Source organism: Diceros bicornis, chromosome 22, assembly GCF_020826845.1.
Source record: "Diceros bicornis minor isolate mBicDic1 chromosome 22, mDicBic1.mat.cur, whole genome shotgun sequence".
NCBI lineage: Eukaryota > Metazoa > Chordata > Mammalia > Perissodactyla > Rhinocerotidae > Diceros > Diceros bicornis.
The window spans coordinates 57,384,203-57,404,121 of NC_080761.1; the positions used below are offsets into that span (position 1 = coordinate 57,384,203).

Consider the following 19,919-nt stretch of genomic DNA (forward strand, 5'->3'; position numbering starts at 1 on the left):
TTGTCCCATACCTCAGAGGCCACCTCGGGCGGGCAGGATAGGAGAGCGGGTGGTCTTGAAGGGAAATAGGTCGCTGCAAAGCTGGCTGGACCCCCTCCTCCTCCCCCTGTCACTTCTGGGTTGTCTGTGTTTGCTGGGAAGCTCAGGGGGTACTAGATGCGAGGAGGTGTGTCCGTCTGCCCAGCGGGGAGCACTTCCAGGAGCTGAGTGTGGGTGCTGTGGGCTGAGCTGTGACCCCCTTCCCTAAAGTTCCTGTGTTGAATCCCTGACCCCCAGGACCTCAGCACATGACTATGCTTGGAGACAGGGCCTTTACAGAGAGGATTAGGTCAAACAAGGTCATTAGGGTGGCCCCAGCTGTTGATCATAAGACAGGGGGATGAACTGTCCCCCCACCACCGGTAAACCACATTCCTCTTCTGACTCGAATTCTTTGCAGGGAGGGGACCCTGGTGAGTTGTTCATAGGGTGAGGGTTGGAGGCACATCTGTCACCCCGAGGCTGGTCGGGGTCTGTTTGCAGACGAGGCCTTTGCTCCCAAGGCTGGTCCCGGCCTGTCCTGGGCTGCTGGCGGGCACCACAGCCCTGATCGCAGAGAGGAAGGAAGAACGTTCCCAGGCCATCGATTATGCAAAGTGGGATGAACTCTGACAGCAAAGGGGGTTTGTTCACATGTGTGCGTCTGTCTAGTCAACAGCACCTGAACACCATCCTCGTGGCATAAGTGCCCTGACACAGCAGCCTCGAAGGGCCTGACGTCCCCACAGGAACTCAGCAGGTGGCTCTGACGCCCACCCGGAAGGGAGCCACCTGAGTCTGTGGTTCTCCAGGTCCCTTCCAAAGCTGGAAGATGGAGGAGGAAAGAGGGGCCTCGTCAGGGACACTTACAGACGAGATAGCAGCCCGCAAAGATGTTGGCCGAGGCTAAAAATGCTGCCTCTTTTCTCCTGTCCCGAAGCCTCACAAACCTTTTCCCACAAAACCTGCTCCATGGACCACAAAAATCCCCACCCCATCCCCTTCTGTCCTGTCGCCCTGGGGCTTTATTTCAGCCAGTTGGTTATATCGATTCTTCCAGGAAGGCCTCTCAGTGAGCACCACGTGAGGCAGGAGGCTGGTGAGGCTGCTTGAGGAAAAGACCCTGGAGCAAAGCCTGCTGGCGGGGAGGGGGCCGGATCCTGGGCGAGTCCACCGCCTTCAGCCAGCGTCGCGACATTGCCGTCAGGTCCAGGGCTCTGCAGTGCAGACACACTCCTAAGGGACTTCCTTGGATGCAGAGAGACATTCTCTGTGCAACTCACAGCAGATGGTCATTATCAACATGGAGGAATATGCCGCCCCTGGGGACAGCCTCAGACCTGCTCTCAAGGGTTGTTGAGATCTTGACTAAGCCGAGGTGTCAGACAGGCAGCCCTCCTTGCAGGTCCCCGAGCTCCACCCGCCTCCCGCTCCTCTGATCCCCAACCCTACCTGAGCTACCCGAGCTCCCTCCCAGCCTCGTCACAGGCCATTACACTGTCATGTTTAACGTCTGCCAGCCCAGATGCCTGACAGGCACCAGATGCTGGTCTAATGAATGAACTAATTAATATCCAAAACCTTGTATTAATACGATGCATTTCTCCCCCAAAACAAAGATGATTATTCATAACAAATAAAATCATCATGACACATATGTAAGGAAAAGAAGATAAAGATAATGACCTTCCTGTTTCAGAAAGAAAACAGGAAAGTAAGAACATGGGAAGAGAAATGACTTATGCCCCATCACTGAGAATGCTGACCCCAAACCACAAGGCCTTAATCCCGAGGATTCCTATTTGCCTGGAGTAACAAGAGGTCTCCTACCAGATGGATGGAGACGTGGTCTGTGGGGTCCTGAGCCTTCTCCCTGTCACCCCGCAGCAGAGAAGAGGATGCCCTCTTTACCCCGTGACCTGCTGCCTCCCCAGCCACGAGGAAGCCCTGCGTGTCAGCCCAGGTCCCCGGGAGGAGACTCAGCATGGGGACAAGGAGCTACCACAGCTCTATGACAGGGATTGAGAGAGAAGGGGAGGGGAAGGGGAACAAAGCCATGTGGGCTGCCTCGGGGAGCAGACAGAATATTCTGGAGGGGGATCTGGGAGCAGCAGGTGAGTTCTGGCGGTGTAGCCTTGGGTTGTGGCTGGACCTCCCTAACTATTTTTCAAATATGCAGGTAGCAGGTGGAATTCCTTTTAAATTACTATTGCCCGCGGGCAGTTGTGGTTTGGAGGAGGGCCGGTGCCCAGAGCGGTGGGTCACATGGGTTTCCGGTGCCACATGACCCCGTGCATCCCCCAGCCCGCAGCAGGCTGCCCCAGCCCACGGGGTCAGCATGGTCCTGGGCTCCCACGTGGCATGTTTACCAGGAGGGACGTATCTCCACTTTATAAGAAGTCTGCGGTTGTGGTTCACACACACACACACACACACACACACACACACAGTTGGTGCACATTCCACCTGCAAGAGATGCCCACCCCCCGCCAACAATGTGTGATTTAAAATACCACAATTAGATCTTAAATGTTCCCACCACAAAAAAAGAAATGGTAACCATGTGACGGGATGAAGGAGGTAGCTAAGCCACAGTGCTGATGGGTTTACGATCTATAAGTGTATCAGATCCTCATGCTGTACACCGTAAACTTATACAATGTTATGTGTCTATTATATCTCAATAAAGCTGGAAGAAAATGCCATAATTAAATGAATATGCCCTCCCTTTTTTGGGGAAGAAAACTGCATTCTTACATGTTTTATTTCTGGGGCAAATAATGACCAGTTTAGCTCCATCGAATACGTCTTTAGTCAACCTCTGGCCTCTGATGACGGTAAGTCTCATTCAATGGAAAGAACTTGACTCCTAGAGGAGGAAGCGGGGGTGAGAGTGACTGAGCCGTGGAGCCCCAGCCCCGCTCTAATGAAGCCAACAACATGGTCCGACCCCGAGGACTCAGCTGTCACATCAAACGGGTTTTCCAGAGCAACCAGCCGCCTTCCACTCTGCCACACCACTCAACAGACCAGAATTCAAGGGCTTCCTGGGTCCTACAAGGGACGGCCTTGCTCCAAATTCCCAGCTGAGGGACCCAGCGATCCGAGCGGGTCGGCAGATGGGAACTGGGCTAGAGGTGAGTGTCCGGTATTTCATGATTCCAATCGCCCAGATCAGAATGCAGTTGGAGGAGCCAGGAGACTGGCCCATCTCGGGCAGTGAGAGGAGAGGCCCGGGGCTGGTACTCGGAACGCCAACAGCCCTCTTGCTATTAGCAAAGATTACGTGTGGGCTTTTGTTTACCTGGATCAATCAGCATCTTTCAGGAAATGTGGAGGTTTGATGTTGGAGACACGAATATGCAGGCTTGAAATTTTCATTTCTTTCTAAGATATTATGATGCTATTAAAAATAAAGTGTGAGAAAAGAAAACAAAGAGAAGAAAAAAATCCCAAGAAGACTCATAATTAAAAACTAGCACCTTTGAAAAACACAACAAAGTGTTTGAGGAAGATATTTCTCGAGGGCTTCCCTTCCTCATAAGACCACCTGGTTTGCAATGAGAGAGAAGTCACTCAGCGGGCTCCAGGTGGAAACAGGCTTGTTTATTAAAGGACAGAGATTCTGCAAACTTTAGTAATAAATGTATTTGCGAAAGCACATCATTAAAATAAAGAGATCTCCAGAAAAATGTGTTAGAAACTCTATTATTTTACCTGAAGGGCCTGTATAAATACATGTTTTGCATAGATTTCCAACAGCTCAGTATGAACACACTTAAGCTCACGTGCAGAAAGCTACGCTCAGGATAATAAAGATGACCACCGACAAGGCTCAGGGCCGGCGCGCCGCCCTGAGCGGCATTTTCCTCCCGCCAGAGCGAAGGGCTTGTGCTGGGAAAAGAACTGCACCGGCGCCGGCAGAGGGAGCCCGGGCACGCTCCTCTTCCCTCGCCAGCCCGCTGCAGCAGCCCGTGCGACGAGCACCTGGCCAGGTCCCCGGAGGTCCCCCAGCTCAGCCGGAGAAATGCTGGAAGACGTCGGCCGCCTCCACCCAGTTCTGGAAACAGGCCAGCCCCCGCTCGCGGATCTGCTTCCGCCCTTTGTCGGTGATGACCTCCCCGCTCGGCTTCAGGACCACGAGCCTGGGGGTGACCGCGACATGGTACCTGGTCCTCAGCTCGCTGCAGAGAGAAGAGGGCGGGTCAAGGGTCGGCACCGGACAGGTGGGCTGCCACTGGTCTGAGGGGACCAGGGGCCCCCTGTGCCGGCTGAGCCTGCAAAGCCTTCCACCCCAGCGGCCGGCGCGCCCTCCTACTGCGCTGGGGGCTCCTCTGCCCCTCCTTCCTCCTCGCTGCCAGCCGTCCTGAGCCAGTGCTGGCCCGGAGTGTCTGCTCTGTACCCGTCTGCCCGATTCCACAGCCACAGCCACAGGTGACCACTGAGCATGCAAAACGTAGCTGCTGGGCCTGAGGAACTTTTTGTTTCAGTTAACTTTAATTTAAATTTAAGTAGCCCACATGTGGCTGGTGGCTACTGTACTGCACAGTGCAATTCTAAACCCACAAATAACCCAATAAATTTACACCCCTGCTACCTCTCAAGAGCTTGAAAAATATCGGGTACATATAATGGTAAATGTTGAAATTCCATGAGTTCTAGACAAATGCAAAGCCTTATTAGACTTTCTGCCCTACAGATTCAAGGACACGCTAATTAACATTACGGATGAAACGTCCCGTCCCCCCAGTAATTTTTTGGAATGGGTTTAAAAACTAAATAGCCACATATTGTATGTGAAATAGCAACGCAGACCACAAAATCATGAAAACAGAGCAATATGGAATATACTATGGATGCCAGCCGTGGATACAATTAGGCACGGCTGGGAAGTCGTGGTCTTCTTATCCGGAACTGGAAAGCCTCTATGTGGACGAGTTCTGCAGGTAATCCAAGAAGCTAGAAAAAAAGTGATGCAGCAAACACAACGAAAGTGGAAAGAAGGCAAAAGACTGAGGGCAGAAATCACTGAACTAGGAAATGAAGCAACAAAACCAAAGCTGTCTTAGGAAAGACAGGAAACAGCAGAGCTCTCCCAGGACGGAGCCAGGACAGGAGACCTGGCAGCTCAGGAGGCAGGCACCTGGCCCACCCGGCCCACCGCGGACTCAGCCTAGGGACACGGCAGACGGGCCGATGTCACTCCTGGAACCCGCGACAACCATGGGACAGCCTGTTCCCTAAGGAAACACGGCCCATGGGCCCCACCCCAGCGGCTCCTGGAAGCTGGTCCACACCGTGTCCACTACTCACATGAGAAGGAAAAAAGACATCAAACTCTTACGTAAAAATGACCATCCCCAGTGAAAAGGACACCAGAGCCAGGGCCCTGCTGACCCTGCACTGGCAGGGCTGACAGCCCCGCAGAGAGACGCAAACTGACGCCAGACTGCAGGCCAGGGGACACGCCGGCGCGGCACCGACAGGCCACGTGGGTCCAGGAAGCCGATGGGGCGGAAAGAGGAGACAGGAGGATGTCCCGCCCCAGCGTTGCAAAGTCCTGCACAAGCCCTGAAACCCTAAGAAACTGCTTCCCCCAGAGGCACAAAAAAAGACATAAAGAAAAGGGAAACAACCCAAATGGCTCTCGGCACAAAGGCTGCGGGAGGCGGCCAGCGGCCCGCCGGGCTCCTGGCTGACAGTGAGGGCGGCTGGGCTACCGCAGAGGCTTCAGTCTGGCCAGTGGGCGGGCGGCGCCCCCCGGGGGACAGGGAAGGGTGGTCTGCTGGGGCTTTGCACCCAAGGTGGAGGCGGCCCTGGAGGGCTTTAGAGGGTGGTGAGGGGGTCTCCTGGAGGTGCACACACATGTTCCCCAGCCCCCCTGGCTCCTGACTCAGCATCTGCATCCTGATAGAGTCCCGAGGCTGCTGCTGCCACTGGTCCAGGGTTCTACCTCCCAGGGCTGTTGTGAGGATGAAATGATCAATATATGTATAGCTTAGCTAAGGGCTTGGTGCATAATTAAGAGCTCAACAAACTCAGGCTGTTCTTATTGGTGGGGAGGACCCACCCCCAATTCCAGGTGGGCCAAGTGCCCAGTCAGCACAGCCCCTGGCCCTTGGCTACACTAACCAGTACGGGAATGGAAAATTAGCAGACTCAGGACCAGTGAGACCCCACGGAGCACTTGCCTGTGTGCTAGGAAAGAGGAAGGTGTAAGGATGTGCAGCCTAAGACACAGCAGCCACTCTGTCACCATGAGGAGAGACTGGATTTGCCAGTCTGAGCATGAAGCAGACAAGGCAGAAGGCAGAGCCATGAAACTGTGTCCTCAGTGGCCCCCTGCCTCCCTCAAGACCAGCTCCTGCCCTCTGGGCGTTGCAGTTAAGCCGATCAATAACCTTTATTGTTAAAGCTTTGGTTGCTGCTGTTGGTGTAATCACTTGCAGCATTAAATCAAGCTCTGACACAGGGGGATGAGAGGCAGGTGGGCTCTGAGGAGCAACGAGGTTTGGGATAGACGTTGAGTTGCTCCAGCTTATCTTCAAAGAGTCACCTGGTGTGTGCCCGCAAATCCCCAGCCTGGCAGCCTCTGCCTGGGGACACCATAACCTTGGAGCCACACAGGAGAGGCACATAACCACCCTCCTCCCTGAAGTCATCTCCATCCCTCTGGGCGCTGCGTCCAGAGAGTAGGCCGGGCCTTGGAGAGGAGAAAGGTGTGTTGCTGGGCAGAAGGCAGCCGTGATAACTGAGCATGTTAACCATTTCAGGGACATCCCAGAGCCCGGCTCCTCCTCGCCCTCGGTGCTAGGTGCTGCTGCAGCACTGGCTCCCTCCCTTCGCCTGACACAGCGCCTTCTTGTCTCTGGCACAGTCGAGTCTGGGTTGCCATGGCAACTTCTGGCTCCGGTCTCTTTCCATCTCCGCTACGGGCAGACTGTTACCAAGCAATCTCTCTACTTGCTCCAACGTCCATCAAACAAGCGCCCTGCAGGTGCCAAGCACTGGACACTGTCTGGTCCGACCTTAGGGGCTACAGAGACCCCCAAACACACACTCCTAACCCGGGGGTGGTGCTGGGCTCGAGCTATGCAGGGCACAGGCCTTCCTGGTGATGCTCCCGGTGTCCCCAGGAGCAGAGAGGAGGGGGGGCTGCCAGGCAGAGAAGTGGGGGCTCCAGAGTTGGGGGCACATGGCACGTGTACGACCTCTGGAGTGGGAAAGTGTGTGGAGTATTGTGGAACATCAGCTGTCCATTCTGGCCCGAACACAGGTGGAAAGGGCTGGGGCCAGAGGCGAGTGTGGGTCAAATGCTTGAGGGCAGGGCAAGACGTGGACTGAGCCCCGTGGGCAACAGGAACCGGGGAGCCCCTGGAGAGCCGGGGTGGGCATGGCAGGACCCAAGATGAGGCAAGTGCGAGAAGGAGAGTCCATTAGACAGGGACACCCAGGCCGGGGGACCAGTCAGAACCTTCTAACGGTCCAGGACCTAAATGAAGGAAGCAGCAACGAGCAGAAAGATGGAGAAGACTGGAGAGCCGCACACTCGGCGGATTCGGTGCCCAAGGGACGTGCTGAGTCAGGAGGCCCAGCAGGGCTGGACACAGGGCTGGAGAGGGCAGTCAGGGGCCTGGCGGAAGCACCAAGTCCACGGTGCTAATGGAGCCGCTCTCTACCCAAGAAACAAAGGCACGGCCAATCGTCTTTTCCATCTAACCCAACCTTGCCGGCCTAGAGGTCCAGGTGCTCCATCCACCGGGCCCGTGGCCGGGTGCAGTGGTCAGGGCCAGAGTGGGCAGGAGGGGGGCAGGGTCTGATCCAGGTCTCCTTGGGGTCTGCCGATGTTCCAGAGCCGGAGCGGGAGCAGGTGTTGTGGAAAAACAGTCATCAAGTCACAGGTAACATCTCCACCTCTCGGGGCTCACACGCACAGCAGCACGCGACAGGAGGCCTGCTGGCAGAGTTAGGAGCTGTCACTTGGTTCCCGGCCCAGAACATGGGGAAGGGAGCCGGGCAGGACGGCCCCTCCTCGGTGTCCCCTGTTCAGGCCAGGAAGGTCAGCCCCCTGCTCAGCCCACCCGCACACTGGCCTCTAGTTGCAGGGACGGAGTAATCGTGCCCTCTTTGGCAGGATGGCGGCACTTGTCACCGTGTTCTGTGTGTGGCTGCCCGGGAAAGCCCGGTCTACACAACTGTGAGGACGAGGCAAGGGCTCTGGGCACGTTCTTCCCGCAGGTGGATCAGCAGCAGTCCCGCCCCCCGCCGTGCCCAGGGTGACTCCGTGGGGGCTCTGCCGTGGGAGCCGCAGGAGGGTCAGCAGTTGCCCAGAGGATGGCGGGGGTGCATTTCGGCCACTGAGGGAGGACGGCCCGGGGGCCCTCACCACCACTGATGGAGCAGGTCCAGGTGGTTCCTGTCCCGGCCCCACCTCCCCTGGCACCACACAGAGTGCTGTGCTCCGCACACATGGGGAGCTTCCCAAGAGGCCGCCTGGGTGCTTCCTGCACTCTAGCTCTCCTTGGTGGGGGCTGTTTCCACTCTGCTCAAGATCTGATTCCCAAAATCCAGGCTGAGACAAGCCACACTTAGGGCATAGCTCCAAGAATTCCCCAGAATATCCCGTTTTCCTAATTTACAAACAGCGATGACAGGGTTAACAAGGTTCAGCATGGAAAGAGGTAGGGACAAGGCTGGATTTCCTCCGAGATTAGAGATCAAGCTGGCTGGGCCGTGATGGCCGAGCAGCCGCCCATGCCCTGAGCGGCTCAGCTGCCCACAGTGGACGTCAGGGGCTTTGACAGGATAATCCAGAGCAGAGGGAGCCCTGCGAGGCCCTCCCCGGGTGAGGCTGTGCCGCAGGGCCCTTGGAGAGGGAGCAGCTGGGGCGGAAAGACAGTCCAGAGCCAGGAGCACTGGCCTCTGGGCCTCAGGAGCCCATCTGTGAAATGGGGCAACAGACGCAAAGGGCTGGACACAACCCTGGACGCGCCTCCAATTCAGAGATCAGCTGGGTCCTCACACCTCGAGTGAGGTACCACTACTCTCAGCAATTAGACACATGGCACGCAGTCGCCCCTCGAGCAAACCTCGGGGCCTAAGCTCTCTGCCTAATGACTAACACGGCCACTCTGTCACTCTCAGAACTAAGTGTACTCTTTCAAAAGCTGTGAATAACTCGAGTGCCAAGCAAATCAAAACGCATTTCATAACCACCACTAGATGAGAGGCTACAAAGAATCCTTTTGACAAGTAAATCAGGGTCATTTGGATTTGTCACCAGTAAGATTTTCCTAGTCCTGCTATGTGTGAGGCCTGGAGGAGGCAGCCCCCACCTCAGGGCCCGGCCGCGGCCCTTCCTCAGGATAATTAACTTGAGGGTTAATGCCACAATTGAGTAACAACCCCCAGAAAAATTCAACACATGCCCTGTAACACAAACCCAGGAATTCATCTCCACCTCTGTTAAGGGGACATTTGTGAAGAGTGATCAACCTGAGTCTGGACGCTTATACCCTGGAGACCCCAACATGCCAGACAGTCAGGGCCCTGCCACATTCCCCCTCTGCCAAGCCTCCCCACAACCTCCCCCTCCCCAGGCCCTCCCCCCTCACCCACGTCTTCCCTCCTTCCCTCCGCAGCCGGCGAGCACAGCCAGTGAGCACTAAGGTCACTTTCTACTCCATTCATAAACTCCGCAATCCAACAAAGCTGAGGGTCCCGCCACATCGTCACTTCTTTTCTAAAGCCGGGTCGCGGCGAGATCCCTCCAGAGAGCAAGGGTTTTTGTCGCCTCTGACACCTGCCTCCCATGAGTCCAGGAACCTGCTTCTCCCCACACTGACAGGAGCAGGGGACGCCTTCACAGTGAGCAAATTCCAGTCACTGCCAGGAAAATGAAACTGCGACGCGGCCAGCGCTGGGCTGCTCGGCCCGGAGCTCCTGCCCTTTCGCCGTACGTCGCCCCAACCCCGCACTGCTCCTGTGTCACCGGCCCGCGGCCTCCAGGGCTGACTCGGCAGCCTCCTCGGTCTCCCTCTCCGCTCTGCACCCTCGCTGGGTCTCCCCTGCGCGTGGCCACCGTGGGGCCGCCGCGCTGCGGTTCCCCGAGTGGGGTCCGCGGGCCGCAGCATCAGCATCACCGGAGCTCGTTAGGAATGCAGACTCCCGGGGCCCCACACCCACGAGGTCAGAGACGGGGCGAGCGGGGGTCCAGGCTCGCCCAGCCTCCCTGGGGATGCGGATCTCCCGGCGCCCACCGCCAGAGCCTCCCTGGGAAGCTGAGGCAGAGCCTGTGATGTACCCAAGAGGCCCGAAGGCGGGGGGGGGGGGGGGGGACCAAAGAGCTGGCGACCGCGGGGGAGGCGCGGGGACCCGCGACCGGCGCAGTCCCCCCCGCCCCCGTCACTCACTGCCGGTAGGGGTCGTGGAAGGGCAGAGCCAGCCAGGCGCCGTGCAGCTCGCGCATGAAGGCCCGCATCTCCCGCGCGCTGCCGTCGGCCGACACGAAGACCACCTCGAAGGGCGCGGGCGGCCGCGCCTCGCCCACCAGCTCCGCGTAGAAGTCGCAGAGCAGCGGCGTGAAGTCGCGGCTGGGCCCGCACCGGCCCGCGGCGAAGTACAGCGCCACCACCTTGTTCTGCAGCGCCGCCTCGGCCTCCACCCACGCGCCGTCGCGGGTCACTAGGCGCCGCCCGCCCAGCACGTCCACCATGGCCGGCGCGAGGACACGGACACCTGCGGGGAGGCGTGTGGGTGGTGAGCGCGGGCGCACGGACACCTGCGGGGAGACGGAGGGGTGGTGAGCGCGGGCGCACGGACACCTGCGGGGAGACGGGGGGGAGGGTGGTGAGCGCGGGCGCACGGACACCTGCGGGGAGGCGTGTGGGTGGTGAGCGCGGGCGCACGGACACCTGCGGGGAGACGGGGGAGGGGGGCGGCCGTGAGCAGGTGGATGGTCACCTGCAGGCGGGCGGTTGTGTCTGGTCTCCCTTCGTACCGCGGGGCGCTGGGGCCGCGCAAGACTCCCCGGGCCTCTGCCTCGGGCTGGGGCAGGGGCGTCCGCATTCGGGGGGAGACACTCACAGCCACAGGCGACCTCAGATGCAGCGGCGGCCGCAGCGCAGCACCCGCCTCGGGGGAGCCGAGCCGCCCCGCCCCCTTCCCGGGCCCCCGGGCCCTCTCTCCTGCGCCCCGCCCACCGCGCGTCGCCGGGTCCCCTCCCGCGCTCTGCCCCTCCCCGTGCTCCGCCCATCTCGCCTGTCACAGGTGTCCTGCGGCCCCGGAAGGGTCAGGGCGGTTCGGCCTGGAGACGGCAGGCGCGAGCGGTGGGGAGACCCGGGCCGCGGTCTTTCCGAGGTTTGCCCTGACCTCCTGCGCCCTGGCTGGGGGTCCCTGGAGTCCTGGAAGAAATTGGGGGCGGTTCTTAAAGAAAGTTTGAGTCGGAGAACCGTAGTATTAATGTGCCAGGCTCTATCGGGGATTCAGCAGCGAGAAAAATAGTTTCATTCCCCGCCCGAGAGGGGAAGGCACTGCCTGGGGCGCAAAATTTAGGGGAGAGCCAAAAAACTCAGAGATCAGGAGAGAGAGCATTCTAATGCAATATTTTAAAAATTCAAAATTAATGCCCCAAAGTTCATGATGAACAAAGCATCCAACGCGTAAATGAGGACGGATCCCACCTGCCCTGGGAGCCGACCGCACTCCTCTCGCCCCAAGTCCCCGCCGCTTATGTTCCAGTGGGACAGAAAAGTAATGGTAAACAAGGAAAACACAGTGTGCGCGCCGTGGAGAGAGGCAGGGAAGCGCCGCGGGGAGTGGCGGCGAAGGCGAAGGCGCGGTCGCGGGCGGGGACACGCGGGCCCTCGGCCTCCCGGTGAAAGACGCGGCCACGGGGACCCCGCGCCCCGAGCCCAGGCCCCGGGCCCTGGGCAGAGCCAGACTGAGCCGAAACTCTGCTCCTTAGGCGCGCTGCCGACCGTCAACTCACTATCCTCTTGGAGCACTAGGAGAATTTATAGGAGAATCAGAGAAAAAAGTTGAGAGGGGGGGCCGGCCCGGTGGCGCAAGCGGTTAAGTGCGCGCGCTCCGCTGCGGCGGCCCGGGGTTCGCTGGTTCGGATCCCGGGCGCGCACCGAAGTACTGCTTGTCAGGCCATGCTGTGGCGGCGTCCCATATAAAGTGGAGGAAGATGGGCACCGATGTTAGCCCAGGGCCAGTCTTCCTCAGCAAAAAAAAAAAAGAGGAGGATTGGCGGATGTTAGCTCAGGGCTGATCTTCCTCACAAAAAAAGAAAAAAAAAAGTTGAGAGGGGCTGTGAGCAGCATAAATCTTGACTGGGGAGGCCCCAGATTTTTGTTAAATCTCAGAAATAAGATGAATGGAACATAGCCAAACTCTAAAATACCATCAAGACAGTATTTTGATCTGTTTGGCCTTTTTCTTTTGTCACAACCGTGAGCCAAGAGAGAACATTCCTTTTGGTGATGCTGCCACCCTCCCACTGGAGAAATTCCCGATTATTTGCATAAATACTGCATGCTGGGGGAGGGGGTGCCCATTCCCGGGAAAGCAGCCCACCTAGGGACCTGGTGCAGCTGGGGCAGGCACCCAGGGGGAGATCCTGGGGAGACCAGCAGGGCAAGCACCCCTCCTCAGCGAGGGACCCTCCTCCTGTGGCGGCTCTGAGCACACGTGTGTGAGGAGACCTGGCCCCCAAGAGCCCCTCACGGGCCTGCACAGGGCACAGCCCGGCTCCTTCACCAGCTGCCACAGTCACCCAGCTTTCTCAGGCAGTCTTCAAGGGACTTCCCAGGGCCCTTCCTGTCTCACTAACTTACCTAACCACATCTGCATGACCCTATTTCCAAGTACAGTCACATTCGGAGGTTCTGGGGGTCAGGACAGCAATGTATCTTGTTGGGATGACACAAGTGCTGAGGAAGGACAGTTACTTCAAGGCGCAGGATTGGGAGACCTCGCGGGAGGGCGGACCCAGGAAAGGGGTGGCAGGGGGCGGGCTCCTGGGGGCTGGGAGAGGGAACAGCATCTGGCTGTGGCTGCTGTGGACCTTGTCAGGAGGGCGGATAGAGAGCCTGGTGGAGGGCGCACCTCCAGCTCACGGAGGGCCCTGGACGCCTGGTCTGCGTCACGATGACGGTGCTTACTCAGTGCCATGTGCCAGGTGCCGTGTCAGGTAAGTTACCTATTTTATGTCCTCAAAAAAGTCCCATGAGGTGTTGTAGGAACAAAGTGATATATGTGTAGCTCCTCTCTTTGAACAAACAAATGATATCAGAAATGTGGACTTTGGTTTTATTGAAAACAAGAAATGACGAAGCCCAAAAGTACTTTACTTGTTCAGTCCTGTGGCTTCCCATTGCTAACCCCATTCTCCCTGCCCGCCACCCTCCACAGGGGTGTGACAACCCAGACACTTCCTTTCTGGGCCTCCCCCAGGCCTGGCCAGTGGGATGAGAGGCTATTCCAGAAATGATAGTCCTGTCTCTGATACAAAAGGAATAAGAAAAACCCCCTGCCTGGTGCTGCCCACGCTTCCTGACTTTGAATGCTAAGTGAGGATGTGATGCCTGGAGCCTCTGCAGCCATCTTGAGACTGAGGAAAAGGCCAAGAAAATTTCAGAGATCTCTGCCTAAACCTCTCACATCCTTGAGCCACGGATCCCAAATCAGCAATCGCCCATCTCCAGAGAGCTTACAGGAAAAATAAACCCCTATTTCAGCAGTCTTCAAAAGAATTTGCCTTCTTCACTGAGTTGACATTAGCCCTGACGTGCAAAAGCAGCCGTGGCTAAAACCTCTGGGACAACCTGAATCAAGCCGGGGCACCAAACGGTGCTCCGTAATCACTGTGTTCTCCACGTGTGTGCATTCACAGTAACGAAAGCTGGATTCACTTAAGAATGTTCACAATGACGCTGTAAGAGTTATGAGTTTTATTAAATCTCAAACCTTGAGACTCTGTGCGACAAAACGGGAAGTCTGCACAAAGCCATCTGCTGCACGCCGAAGGAGAGGGTTTTCTCGAGGAAAAGCACTTGTGCAGTTGTTTGAGTTGCAAGCTGAACTAGCCACATTTTTCATGGAAAAAACATGACAGAACAACTGGCAGACAAATTATGAATATTTAGACGTAGGTCCCTGGCAGACATTTTCTCAGAAATGAGTAAACTGGGCCTGTCGATTCAAGAAAAATCACCGCCATTGCCTGTTGTCTGTGAGGCCATGCAATCTTGCAAGCAAAAACTAAAATTTTGAAAAGCTTATACCCAGAACCATGAGCTCAACAGCTTCCTGATATTTAAAGACTTCTCTGGAGAGCGTGGGGGTGATATTAACAAATGTAATTTGTTTCATGTTGTATAATGACTGGGTCAACATCTGGAAGTTCTGCTTAACTCAGTGAACCAGTCTTTTCCAAAGGGCCAAGTAAACCGATTCCACAAACGAAACTGAAGGAAAGGAACCAGACGGAGTCTGACCCTCTCTTGTTCCAAGGATACGTCTTCCTGCTGCAATGTCTGTCTGCCACGGCAGAGCCAGCCGGTGTTTGCTGTGCCCACCTGTACAGAAACCCTTGATGTCTGCGTGGCTGTTCAGGAATCAGGAACTGTATTTTAGATGAGTATGCAAAGTTATAAAATGCACCAGGTACAGACGATATTGACTGCTTTCAAACCACTTCTTCATCACTTGAGACATCATTATGATGAGGCTGGACTCTCTGGGTTTGCGACACCCACTCTCTGGTCTCCCAGGCCCAGCTGAAGCCAGGTGCCCTTGTCTCCACCCCACGTGACTCCTGCTCTGTAGGGCGGCCCTGTTCGAGTGACTGTGGATTTCTCCATTTCTCAGAATGGAAAACTGAGATACAGGGAGGCTAAGGAATCACCCAGAGTCCCGGGTTTGGTGTGGGGAGCCAGGGTCTGAGCCCAGGAGTCAAACCCCAAAGCCTGACCTCAGCACCCACCTGCCAGCGACACCTGTGCCTCCCTCTGCTGTCCACTCGAGCCGTGCTGCCTAACCTCCCACAGCTGGGGATTCTTGGTCTTTCTATTTCCAGATAACTGTAATCTTTTTTTTTTTTTTTTTTTTGTGAGGAAGATCAACCCTGAGCTAACATCTGTGCTAATCCTCCTTTTCTAACATCTGTGCTAATCCTCCTCTTTTTGCTGAGGAAGACCGGCTCTGAGCTAACATCTATTGCCAATCCTCCTCCTTTTTTATTCCCCAAAGCCCCAGTAGATAGCTGTATGTCATAGTTGCACACCCTTCTAGTTGCTGTACGTGGGACGCAGCCTCAGCATGGCCGGAGAAGCGGTGCGTCAGTGCGTGCCCGGGATCCGAACCCAGGCCGCCAGTAGCGGAGCGCGAGCACTTAACCACTAAGCCACGGGGCCAGCCCCAGATAACTGTGATCTAAATAGGACTAAAGGATGGCTCAGGGCAGAGAAAAGACGAGAGTGAAGGCTGCTGTGATTCCCTAGGGGCAGGGGTGCCTCAAGCTGAGCGACTGGACACTGAGGGTCCCCACACTTATTTACAGGACGATGGAGAATCCAGGGAGCTGGAAGTCCCCATGGCCTCGGGGCACTCAGCCAGCAAGAGCCTTTCCCCTGGGGCCTCAGGCTCAGAATGAGGTGACACACTGTTACTGCACACAAACACAGGTTCGTTTACCCCCGACACAGGAGGGCAAATAACTGGAACGCCAGGCTTGTGGCAAGGAAAGAGGTTCACAATCGAAAGGCAGCCAGACGAGGAGACGAGAGTTAGAACTCAGATCTACCTCCTCAAAGGGAAAAAGGTGGGGTTTTTATCTGGGGTCTTAGGTGGGGGAGGGGGAGCGTGTGCTGGGGTCTTAGGTAGGGGAGGGGAGCGTGTGCTGGGGTCTTAGGTGAGGGAGGGGAGCGTGTGCTGGGGTCTCAGGTAGGGGAGGGGGAGCGTGTGCTGGGGTCTCAGGTAGGGGAGGGGGAGCGTGTGCTGGGGTCTCAGGTAGGGGAGGGGAGCGTGTGCTGGGGTCTCAGGTAGGGGAGGGGAGCGTGTGCTGGGGTCTTAGGTAGGGGAGGGGAGCGTGTGCTGGGGTCTTAGGTGAGGGAGGGGAGCGTGTGCTGGGGTCTTAGGTGGGGGAGGGGAGCGTGTGCTGGGGTCTTAGGTGGGGGAGGGGAGCGTGTGCTGGGGTCTTAGGTGGGGGAGGGGAGCGTGTGGACATGCTGGTGGCCACCTTCCCACCAGCCTGTGTTTGGCCTTGAAGACTGAATTCCTTCCCTTGGCCGTCTGGACTTTTCTGGTTAGTTTTCATCTTCAGCCTGCATCTGGCCTTGTGAGATTGAATCTTGATGTCTGGACCTTGACTTCCTGGGAAAGACAGACTTCTATACTAAGGAGGGACAGAAGGACCTGGTTAGTTTTGAACAACGATTCATTATGCTGAGTGTGCACAGCTGCAGTTAGCAAAGCTTATCTCGATGTTTTTCTTTCTCTTCTTCTAGCCCAGGGAAGACTTTTTAACCTCTTCGTCCTCGGTTTCAGCACCAGCCTGGCCTCCACACTCTCATTTTCTCTTACAGATTTCATGGTATCTTTCTTTAACTTGTCTACTTCTATTGGTTGCTTTCAATCCTTTCTGGGACGAGGAGGGAGGGAGGGGCTGGATGGTGAGCTTGCTGGTGACTCAATAAAGAGCTGGCCAGTTGGGGCCCTGGCTTGCAGCACTCAAGCCCCACTTCACCAGCGTCTCAGTCTCTGCTGAAAGGTGTGCTCCTGGAAGGGAGATTCGGTAATGAGTCCTCCCCAGAGGCCCACGGGGCTCTTCCAGACGCAGGGCGGGGTACCCTGAGAGCAGGTGGCCTGACCGTGCAGCAAATTTGATGAGCTGAGTGGGAAGAAGAACAGAAGTGCGAACACAAATTACAGTATTTGATGTCACTTGGTCCCCACGTCCACCTAGTGAGGAGGCCCCGCGTCAGACCAAACGTGGAGGCCTCCAATGAGAAAACCATGAAATGAGTGGGCCCACGCATCTTTCTGTCACATCCAGCACAAAGCAATTACACCCAGAAGCCGATGGCCTCCACCATTAAGGAAAATCGTTTTCAAGTCTTGATTAAAAAGGTCAAAGACAAAGGCAAGGGCATTTTGTGTAATCTTTTCAGCCTAACCACCTCCTAGACCTCTGACGTGTGGGGCAAAGCGTCTGGCAGCCCACGATAGACACGTCGCTTCTGGTACCTTCTCTGGCCCCTCCATGGTTTTTTCCCATCTCATCCATGTGTTTCTTTAAGCTTTTACTATAAGAACAAAAGAGAGAGATTCAGGAACCACACAAAACTAATATGCAGCTTAACCAGCTATCTTAGGCAAACACCCCCACAACCTCCACCAGGTCTGGAAACAGCTCTGCCACCGCCCAGGGCCACCCTCTGGCCTCCTCCCCTTCCTCCCCGGGGAGGACGCCGTCCTGATGCCCTGCTGGGACTGCCTACAGGGGTGCGAGGTACGCCTCCTGTCCCCCCCAGTGCGGTCCAGGCCCCTGCAGGTGTCCAGCGTCCTCGTCCTTCTCCCCACTGGCCACACCGGGGAGGGAGGGTGCAATCCACTGTTGGAACAGACGTGATTTTGGGGCTCGTGCAGCCAGGCAGCCAGTGCCACCCCAGCACACTCACAGAGGGCGGTTCTCGGGGTCTGGCAGGAAAAGGGGGTCCAATGGCCCTTGGAGGGGGCAGGATGACCTCAGACCGTCCCCTGTGAGAAGTACTGCAGGACCTCCTCCCTCTCTCTTTAAGTCTGCTGTTTCCCTTTTCCGACCAGCCCCCACCCCACACGCACTCACCACCCGCGCATCGTGGTGACAAAGGTGTTCAGCAGGAGCGGCCCCAGGGGAAGGTGTTTCTACCCAAGCTTCACCAGCTCTGCTGGTGGAGGATGAGGGTTGCAGCCTCAGAGCTGACGGAAGGGGAAGGGGGCAGAAGGCATGAGTCAGAGCATTTTAGAGTTTTCATTTTAGCTGGGTGGAAAAATTTTTTCTTAAAGTAAAGATTTTCAAAGGTCTTTTCTCTTGAAAACAATATTTTGATCCACAGTGGGATGGCTGTTTGGGTCTAATTGTGCTTCATCAATCTAATGATTCATCTTTCACCAATTCTAGAAAATTCTCAGCATTGACTCCGAGAATATCACCTCAGACCCGTGCTCTCTAGCCTCTTCTTTCAAAACCACCACATCAGACAGATGTTGGATCTTCTCATTCCACGTCTCTTATTTCCATCTGTTTATCTGCCCCTGGGGCATTTGGCTAATTTCTCAGATCTGCCTTCCAGTTCATTAACGTCTGATCTGTTACTTAACACTTTCATTTGACTTTTTATTTCAATGACTGTGTTTTCTACGTCCAGAAGTTCTATTTTTTTCCTTCAAATCTGACCACTCTCTTCCTCACGGTGTCTTGTCCTGTCTATGGAATCATCTTAAACATGTGTTTATATAAAGTGCTGGCAGCCCAGCCTGGTCCCTCCTGGCCTATGTCAATATTAGCAACGATGATGGTGGTGACTTTATGTCTCAGTCAGACTGTCCCTGTTGTAAATCCTTCTCTTTCTCACATCTGACTCTCCTCCGTGGCAGATGGCGTCTTGGAGAGCTCCGGGGTGAGGCTGGCGGCTCTGGGAGCCCCGTGGGCACGGTGCAAAGGAAGAGGCTGGCTCTCTCTCCCAGGCTGGGTGCTCCTGATGCTTCCATGTCCTACGCCAGCCTCACCTTAACTCCCCCCTCACACTGCTGGTGTCACTTCAAACTCTCCAGTCAGGGAAGGCACAGGACATGGCAGCCGTTTCTCCCCACCCACCAGAGGGCCAGCCGGAGACAAACTGCCCGGGCTGGTGGGTGGGATTATTTTAATTTATTTTTTGCTGAGAGAAAAACCCACCCAGTGTCTCGGCTTTGCAAAGGACTCTTCTTCCCAGCTCTCGGCTTGCACGGGCCCAGGCCCCATGCCCTGCCCTGTGCACGCTGACCGGTCCCAAGGCCTCCAGCCCATCTCTGCGCCAGGCCGCCCCAGGTCCAGTCCATGAGCACGTGCTCGGCTTTCACTCTGTCGTTCTGGTCCTTGGGCATCTCCCTGCCTTTCCCACAAGCCCAGCTATGTCTTCTCAACTGTTGTGTCTCATCTAGTATCTTGGCACATCTTCTAGTAGAAGAGGGAGGACCCTGTGCCACTGGAACTGCCACCCCTTCGTTTTGAAACTTTGTCACTTTGTTTTGGTATGTTTACTGAAACTTGAGAAGAGGCTATTATAATAGCTGGATTGTGTGTTCTGACTCTCAGGGCACTGAGCTGACTCTGATTTATTATAAGAGATCTATGTGGTTTATTCTTCTTATCTTGGTGACCTGCATACTGTTTATTACACCAGGCTGTCTCCTCTGCCCCTTTTGCCTACGTCTGCTGGCTTGACCAAGTTCTCCTCATTCTCCGCCCACCCCTCACACACACACAGACCACCTGAAACTGTCAACTTCCCAGTAAACAGGAATTTGTTTTCTCTTAAAAGGAGTAGTTTTCCTTTTGCCCCCAAATATTCCTGTTAACACAGGGTGCCACATGCACCACATTCTAAAGAGAGCCCTGAGCCATCGGGGGAAGGCACCCCTCTGGGCCCCTAAGATGCTGCTGGGTCGACTCTGTTTCTCCCAACAGCCACCCCACAGTCACCCACCCAAAGAGCCATAAGCAGAAGACAGACCAAGACAAGAGGGAGCACACTGTCCCTCGGGGCGAATCGCGGCCGGCTTGCTCCTCACCCTGCTCCAAAAGCCAGAGGACGGGCACTTGGCCTGCGACCTAAGCTCCTGTCCCCCCCGAGGACGACGTGACTTCCCATCCA

The 19,919-nt window shown here is 56.1% G+C and overlaps 1 protein-coding gene across 1 annotated transcript; it reads right to left on the reverse strand.

Moving 5' to 3' along the window:
• Positions 1 to 3,610: 3,610 nt before the first annotated feature.
• NXNL2 (nucleoredoxin like 2) lies at positions 3,611 to 10,786 on the reverse strand. The gene is made up of 2 exons (XM_058565357.1): positions 10,431 to 10,786; positions 3,611 to 4,202 (listed from the first exon to the last, which is right to left on the reverse strand). The coding sequence occupies exons 1-2, from the start codon at positions 10,730 to 10,732 to the stop codon at positions 4,034 to 4,036; spliced, it is 471 nt and encodes a 156-aa protein (XP_058421340.1). The 5' UTR covers positions 10,733 to 10,786; the 3' UTR covers positions 3,611 to 4,033.
• Positions 10,787 to 19,919: the final 9,133 nt, after the last annotated feature.